The 8,800-nt window shown below is 40.2% G+C and overlaps 1 protein-coding gene across 1 annotated transcript; it reads right to left on the bottom strand.

Annotated features, from left to right (window-relative positions):
* Nucleotides 1-553: 553 nt before the first annotated feature.
* Nucleotides 554-4,084, bottom strand: LOC136480896 (dof zinc finger protein DOF2.4-like). Its single transcript, XM_066478327.1, has 3 exons — nucleotides 4,009-4,084; nucleotides 1,217-1,254; nucleotides 554-1,066 (listed from the first exon to the last, which is right to left on the bottom strand). The coding sequence occupies exons 1-3, from the start codon at nucleotides 4,082-4,084 to the stop codon at nucleotides 554-556; spliced, it is 627 nt and encodes a 208-aa protein (XP_066334424.1).
* Between the last annotated feature and the right edge of the window lie 4,716 nt (nucleotides 4,085-8,800).

The raw sequence follows: 8,800 nt of genomic DNA, 5'->3' as shown, positions 1-8,800 counted from the left end.
GAGCACGTGCGCTCATCGTCGCCTCGCGAGGCGAAAATGAGAGCTTCTCTCCGCATTGAATACACTGTAGCAGTGTTATTTTTGTAAAAGTAGCAAGACACAGATGGGCTATACAGACGCATTGTACATGCCCTAATTAACTTATTTAGAGATATAAATATTGATACAATTTTTTATATACCATGAGAATCGTAATGTGCGTTTGTTTTGGAACGGAGGGAGTAACATCTTGACATTTAAAGGCGCTTTGCGATGGCTTTTTTCGATTCAAGTTCTTTGCAACAGAGTAGAGGTTAATTACCTGCGCTATAACTGGGATGGGATCATATATGAAGTAGTGTAACCATTCACATCTGCTTGCATGGCCCAAATTGGGCACTCCTCATCTCGATTCGTGATCATATGGAACTGACTTTCGCCTGCACTGTAGATGCCTCCGTCGCCTCCATTCCATAAGCCTCGGTGGAACATGCTTGGCGGCGTCGCCATTGTCACCGGCACAGCAACTGGCGGCCCCTGCTGCTGGTTAATAGCGTGAGAGAATACTGGGAGCCTAGGCATCTGCGAAGACTGCGATAGCGTTCCCCCCTCCATCTTCGACTCCGATACAGCCCTCCCACAGGGCCGAGTCCACCAACAGATTAGCAGTGGCTGCAGCACTGGGCTTGCTGCCCTTGGCTCGGCGGCGTCTGTACGGTGCGCCGACGGGGATGTCGCGGAGGGCGCCGCCGCGCGTCCAGTAGCAATGGCAGTTACGGCAGAAGTGGCGCGGTTGCGCGAAGGAGTAGTTGTTGAAGTAGCAAAACTTGGTGCTGGTGGAGTCACAGCGCGGGCACTTGAGCCCTGGCTCTGGCTTTGGGATCCTCAGCAGCTTGGAGCGCTCAGACATGGACCTCGGTTGGGCGTTGGCTTGCGCTGCTGAGGCGCTGCCATCACGGCTTCCACCTCCTTCGGAAAGCGCTTCTGCGGCCATGGCTTGTCTATACTGGAGAAGATTGCCTTCACCAGCAACAACAGCTGATGCAGAAGGAATATTAATGTTACTAGTAGTAGTTGCCTGCTGCAGCTGCAAAAAAATTTAAGGTAATGAAACATGAATCAAGTGAACGATTTATATAGTATATTCCAAGATATAAATGATTTAGTTCGTCTACGATATATATCAGCAACGGGAACTATATGTATCTACATAATAGTGGTGCCATACATAAATTACCTTCTGGTTGCTATTCCAGCTTGTGGAAACTAGGAAGACTGGGGGGAAGATCATATTTGTGAACTTAAGTAACTCTAACTAGCCACTTGTTGTGTGTGTTTGGGTCACTTGACTCCACGGAGTGATTGATTTATATATAGCAACTTCGAGGGGAACAGAAATGGAATCGCACTAGAGTGAAAGAGACTTGCATCTTGTCTATACGTACTCTCTAGCTATGATCTATGTCTTAGTCAAATCCAACGATCTATATCTTACTCAAGTCACACCAACTCACAGACCTATTTGTTTCGGGTTGTAGATTGCGAAAGCGGGCTATAGATTATAACAATACATAAGCTCGGGCAGCAGAGATTCTTAGATTTAATAATCTAACAATTGAATTGCCAAAATTTGAGGTGAGAAACTGCTTATTTGCTTCTGCTTGTAATTGTGAAAGATACAATCCACATCCCTTAAGCACACATGGCTTTAATCTATTTTTAATGGGTGGTATCATGCTTATTAACTCATCTACTACACGTTGAAGTTTTGCTGGCCTATTAAGATACAATGACATCATAGAACATATATAGTTATCTTGCACTAGATGTCGCTTGGGCACGAACTGATATTACAATAGGTTGTATCATAGGACATAATATCTCACAGTATTTACGACAATTAGTTGTCTTAGATAGATATATCATAGAAAGTTAAATTGTGATACTGTAAATTGCAGTGGTTGTATCTAATTGATGCCTCACTGATGTGTCAGCTATAGAAATACAATACTATAGTATATACTCCTACTTCCATTTAGAACATTGATTCGGTCTACAACACACGTTTTTTACCAAAAACGACATGGTTTTTTATTAAAAAGGAAATAGATATACAAATTTGAGTTGAAGAGAGCACGAACCGTGTGGTAGTTGGAACGCAAGATCACCACTCCTTTGGTTCATCTATGTTTAAATCAATAATTCTAATCACGTTCGCAACACTACTATATTCAAACAGGTATCCTGTCACATGAACATGTTTGCACTCATACCAAATGCTATTAAAAGTTGGAAGGTCACATCACCCATCCAATTGATTTAGCCAACCAAGCTGATCCGCATTTATACACTTATACAGTTAAGCCCTATAGGAATTTCTACTGTTCATTACTTTGGGCCCAGTTTAGATGCAATTTTTTTTTGCAAAATGAACACTGTAGCAGTCTTGTTGTTATTTGGCAATTAGTGTCCAATCATAGTCTAATTAGGCTTAAAAGATTCGTCCCGTGGATTTCGTCTAAACTGTGTAATTAGTTTTATTTTTTATTTATATTTAATGCTTCATGCATGCGTTTTCGTATTTGATGTGACGGGGAATCTTGAAAAATTTGGCGTTTTGGGAGGGAACTAAACAGGGCCTTGGTTCATAGGTAGGGGCATCGAAGTAGCATAGGAAATTTTCCTATGCCTGTCATTTTAGAGGAAAACTACAGGAAACTTTGGATTCAATGCTGTTGCTAGTTAATGGTGGTTCTTGCATGTGGGGCCCAATTGTCGGATGATTATAGAAGATATTTTAACCATGTTTGACCAAGTAGTGAAAAGGGACAACTTTATCATCGGTTGGTTATAGAAGAGATTATAGCCATGTTTGACCAAGCAGTGAAAATAGACAACTTCATCGTGGCTTAAAAATTCTCTAGGATTTCTACGTTTTTCTTATCCAAACGACCATTTCTTAAAAATTCTTATATTTTACATTTTTTTTTTGCAACTGTACTCATACAGAATTCTTATATTTTTCTCTATACCTCCATTTTCTCATTCGTATGGTTCAAAAGGTCCTTATCCAGCTGCACTGGGTCCTCTTCGAGAAAAAAAAGACACATCTCAATTATAGAATTGACTCGTAGACCCTATGCAACAAGTGTGGCCAGCTGCTTTGCCATCCTGAGGCCATGTCCACGTGCATCTCAGGCTCCTGGGTCTAATAAAGGCAACAGCAGCTAACTGTTTTCGATAGACCTCATTTATGAGGCCTTGTTTACATGCCATCTAAATTCTAAGTTTTTTCACTCTCTCTATCACATCAATTTTTAGCCGCTTGTATGGAGTATTAAATATAGGTAAAAAAATAACTAATTACACAGTTTAGTTGGAAATCACGAGATGAATCTTTTGAGCCTAGTTGGTCCACGATTGGATAATATTTGCCAAATAAGACGAAAATGGTACTATTTATCGGGTTCAAAAAATTTGCAAAGTGAACCAGGCCTGAATGTAACATATATATGCATGCACCTAGCTACCCAGCCAAGAGATCAAATGCACCAGGGTGGGTTCTACCTCCAAATGTGTCAAAAGCAAAATTTATCTTAATTCTAGGACTCATCCCATGGAGTGAAAAATTATTTTATGTTTTGTATGGATTCCGTACCTTGTTACTCAAATCTGTACTTTTACTAGGATTTTTAAATTTTTTACTAAATTGAACTTTCAAAAATTGTGATGATGCTGAGGCGCACTAAGTTTACATTTTCAAGGCCCAAGGCGGGCCGGGATTTTGTTATAGGCTGCAAAAAATTGTGCTATTGGCAAGATTAGTGGAGACTGTATGTGAGTTCGTCTACGTGACGTCATATGCTGGTACTTTGGCGTGTCCAACTGCTGCAGGCGCTAGGGCTGACGAGAAGAAAAGAAGAAAACGTAACTGAAGAAGATGAGCTGGCTGGTTGATATAGTTGCTCGCATCCGTACGATGTGATGGCTAATAAGTGAGATGCAAAGAGTCCAAATGAAATTAATTACCTGCAACCGACACCACAAGAAAACCAGTTTTTAGAGAAGGGCATTCTGTATTTACAGAGGCGGGGGCGTTGTCCATCTCAACATATAGGTCACTGTTAATCATGTTTTACGGAGACGGGAAGTGCCTGCCTCTGTTAATCCGAAAGAAAACAAAGAAAAACCCACAGCAGCAATGCGGCTGCTGCTGCAACAAGCACCCCTGTAGGTACTGTTCATATGGTAAAGAAAACCAACAGCAACAGCTGCAGATCGAAGTAGCAGAAGCGAGTAGGCCCTATATATTATCTGGAAACCATGTGAAAAGGGAGATAAAGGGATAGAAAAATGATGGTCACACTCGTACGTTCGGGCGTCAGGATGGACAGACCAACATGGTGATATTATAAAAATAAAAAAGCAAGTTGGAAGAAACGCTTCACTTTTAATATTAGATAGGAAAACAGGAAGAGAGAGAGCGCGAGAGAGCGAGCGTGTACTGAGATAATCTAGAAGCAGGGTGGTTGGTGAACAACATGTCCCTCCGATCGAATCCATATGTCACCGCCCGCTTGCTTTAGTTTCACTAAAACAATCTAATATTTTTTAAAACAATCAAAAAACTAGAAAATTTAAATTCTAACATCACTTAAATATTCTAATAAATTCAAATAAATAAAAATCAAAGTTAATTTTTAACTTGGCTGAATTATTCTAACAAATTCAAAATAAAAAAAAATATGCAAATGCCCAAATAAAATATTCAAACTAATTGGCTAATCACCATGTCTCTGATGCTTTTACTCAATATCTGAAAAAAAATATTGATGGCCGACGTTATCAGTGTTTGGCTCATCACGTATTTGATATATATTGAACTGCATTCATGATCGAGATTATCCTCATTCGTTCCTATATTTGACACTAACCATGTCGGACTCTGAACTTAAAAAAAAACAATATGGAATGATCGGAGATCAATGATATCTATATGTATCCGACCCATCTTCACCCCTATTTCGAAGCACAGATAATTTGGAGAGTGCAAATCCGATGGCTATAGAAACTAACGGCTACTACCTGTTATGTTGAGAAAATGATGGTTCGTGATGGTACATTATAAATAATAAATGATTTTGCCTTTATAAGCTGCTTATTGTGTTGACATGTTTTGGGCAAATGAAGATACGGAGACAAAATTTACTTTAGTGCTTGTTTCATTCTTGTTTTTTATGAAATACATATTTATTCATGTGTATTTACTTGTTTAAGATAAAAATTATGCTCTCCTCATTTCTCGTGATACGCGGGTTGCATTAGACAACATACTTAGAACACCTTTTCTCGTTCCCACTATTGTAAAGGTCTTGCCTCCCCTTCATATTTCTTAAAAGGTTCTAGAGGTAGAAAACTTCTTTATGCAAGAAAAGGCATCAAACAAGTAGGGAATAGAATAACAGCACAGGAATTAGAGTTAGCATAACTTATTATCAAGTGACACTAATTTAGATCATAAGATGTGTTCATCTTCTAGTTCCTTTCTGCTAATCTTCTGGGGATTTTTCGACCAACCCAGGCGATGCTCTGCTCGCTATAACTCTTTCAGGACATGCCTTAAAAAAATTAGGAATATGTGCTAAGTCGTCAACTAGCAGCTTTTGGTGAAGATCTAGCCCTTCAGATCTAGTAGTAGCCTTCGGAGATATTTGTATTGTGTACACCGTACCTCCAACCACCATCATCCAATGCTGCTACCCATTTTTCCTTGTTACCCATTTCATTTTGAACCCACGCTTTTACTTCACGGTTCATTGCTTTTTCGGATAAAATTAGGCTTCTCTTGAAGGTCCTCTCCGCCTTTGAGGTGTACAACAACTTAAGCCTTTTAATAACCTCCTTGTTCTTGTGTCTTTCCCATGGGTTGCCAGCAAAGTTGTAGTGCTTGACAAGATTGTAGCTCTCGACGCAATCTACAACTTTGTAGTTGGAAAGTTTTTTAATTAAAACTGTTTAGGGTCCCAAAATATTATTGTAAGTTTATAGATTTTGAAATTCGAAATTTAAAATTATCAAACAATCTCAGATGTTGACAAGGTCTATACAAAATTTATAGTTCTCAATACAGTCTACAACTTTGTAGTTGAAAAGTTTTTTATTTGAAGTCACTTAAAGTCCTAAATATGTGTTCGAAGTTTATAGATTTTAAAATTCAAAATTTAGAATTTCTAAACGACGTTGAATGTTCATATAGTTAATACCAAAGTTGTAGTGGCCGACCTGAGATACATGTTTGCTGTTGATAATTTTTTTATTTGAAGTCTCAAATATTTGTTTTAAATTCACATATTTTGATATTCAAAATTTTGAATTTTTGAAACTATCTCGGATGGAGAAACATCCTATACCCAAGTTGTAGTGCTTGACAAGATTCGAAACTTTGTAGTTAAAAGTTATTTCATTTGAGTTTATTTAGTAGTCAAAATATTCAATACAAGATTCACTACGGGATACACGAGGGCACTCGGCAAAGCCCAAAAACAATCGGCAAAGCGTTTGCCGAGTGTTACACTCAGCAACCGACACTCGGCAAAGGTTTTATCGGCAAGAGCTGTTTGTCGAGTGTCAAACGTCAGGCACTCGGCAAAGACTATGCCGAGTCCCAAAAAAACACTCGGCAAATATTTTTCAGGAAAAAAAACAAGTCTCGCCGGCGCCACCACCACCACGCCCCGCCATCGCCACCACCACCACAGTCGCCGGCCACCACCACCACCACCACGCCCCGCCGCCGGCCACCACCACGCCGCCCACGGGTGCGCTCCTCCCTGCTGGATGCGCCATCGGAGGGCGCCTCCCCACCGGATCCGCCGCCTCCACGCTGCTGCTCCCCGCCGATACCAATTTGTCACACCCAATTTTAAGGATAAAATTGAATGCACTAAACTCATGTGTGCCCAGGAATCAGTCACACACACAAGTTGACAAATTATAAAAAGTATCATCACAGTGTATCTTACATTACGATTAATAACAACACATAGTCCTACACAACACAGCGGAAGATAAAATGTAAACTCTCTCGTGGAACTCCATCACAGGGAAGGTCAACTGGTTGACCACAAGCCTAATAATCATCAGGAAACTCCTCATACACGTTGTCGTCTATTACCCATCCGGGATTTTTATCCAAATATAGAAAGTAAACAAGCGTAAGTACTTCCCGTACTTAACAAGATAACATGGGGTTATGTAGATCAAAAAGGATGACACTGGTTTACTCTAGTTAGCACTTTTAGTAAGTCAAGATTTTATTATCAAGTATTATCAAGTTATGCTTAAGCTCCCATTTATACCCACATAATCAGATATCAGAATCATTTGCATCATATTATCCTCGTATACCATCATAAATGAACCACAATGAGTAACCAATTATTCTGTGAGTTTTTCGGGCTGCTCGTGACTGTGAGCACGGCTGTTATAACAGTTTGTAACCCTCTGCAGAGGTGGTGCACATTCACCGCGAGTCGTGATTCCCATATGCCCAGGTTAATTACTCCCATGTCACTGCCAAGGTGAGCGGGCAGGGTATACTATGAAGCCATTTCAAAGGTTTCTCTAATAAGTTAGGGCCGTAAGGTTTTCTCGGCAGGCAGATGTTGGAACCCCCTTTCCTATGGCACATATCCATCGCGGCTATACACATAGGAACAGTGGTAGCCCTATACCCAACGTGGCAAGCCCCTTTTGTGCCATAAAGGTAAGCTCTAAAAAGCTAGAAAAGGTCCTATTACTGAGCTAAAGTCAGAGCCATATGACTCTCACGGTTGCACTGTCAGTCCCAGCTTTTGCCGACAGATAAGTCCTTATGGAGGGCCGAGAGCAACATGATCGAAAGTCATTCGCTCCTTCGCCCTATGGATCAGTTGTTATAAAGCATGTTTTGCCTTTATTTCCATAGAACCATTAACCATTGTATAGACTATGTTCAGTTAGAGCGCTAGCAATCTACCCATATGCAATTTACCCAAAGGAGTCAAGGGAACATGTCATCCAATAACTAGGATGTCCTTATGATTATCAAATTTAGACACATGCACATGAGTGAATGATTAAAGTGAATAGGACATCAAGGTAGGCCCATGCTATACTTGCCTTGGTTAGCAAACTCCTGTTGATCCTGCTGGTCGTCGAAGAACTCTTGGTCTCCAACGTTCTCCTCACCGTCTGAACGCGACCAACACGGCAACATACAACATTCTAAAGGCATTCATGCACAGCAAACAATCCTACAGTTAGAATAATACACCGGTAGTATAGAAAACAAGATAAAATGTTTATGAAAAGATTCTGTATCTCGCTACGATCACGTCAACGCGAAGTTCACGGAAAACGGAGCTAAAACACGAAAGTTATGATTTAAACGGGATTTCCTATAGCAATTTATTTAATTAAATCTAACCATGAAATTTAAAAGTTGCAGACATGATTAATAGTGGCACTAACACGTAGGTTGTGAAATTACGAAACTAACGCAATTTGAACGGGTCAATTCGGAGCTAAAACGACGATTCTATGAGCAAAACAGTGCAATGGCATTTCTGTAAATACCGAAAACATATTTTGGACTAAATGGTATACTTTACGTTTTCAAAAGGGGAAATCATACTCTGGAAATTGCTTTGGACTGCGGGTTCTATTTGTCTGAACTCGAGGGACACTTTAGCAAAATCACCCGCGAAGGGGTACCTTCTAATCTTGACCGCAGATCTAGAGATGGATGGATGTGGTGGCTTGGGGGAAAGTTGGCCGGCCA

Source organism: Miscanthus floridulus, chromosome 9 (genome assembly GCF_019320115.1).
Source record: "Miscanthus floridulus cultivar M001 chromosome 9, ASM1932011v1, whole genome shotgun sequence".
NCBI classification, from domain to species: domain Eukaryota; kingdom Viridiplantae; phylum Streptophyta; class Magnoliopsida; order Poales; family Poaceae; genus Miscanthus; species Miscanthus floridulus.
This window is presented reverse-complemented; position numbering and strand designations above follow the sequence as displayed.

Bases quoted from the DNA above. Each gene is read 5' to 3' on its own strand.
- LOC136480896 (XM_066478327.1), bottom strand. From the start codon at position 4,084: ATGGACAACGCCCCCGCCTCTGTAAATACAGAATGCCCTTCTCTAAAA. The intron at 1,255-4,008 runs GTAATTAATTTC...TCTTCCCCCCAG, and splicing joins TCTTGTGGTGTCGGTTGCAG to TCTTCCTAGTTTCCACAAGC. The intron at 1,067-1,216 runs GTAATTTATGTA...ATTTTTTTGCAG, and splicing joins GCTGGAATAGCAACCAGAAG to CTGCAGCAGGCAACTACTAC.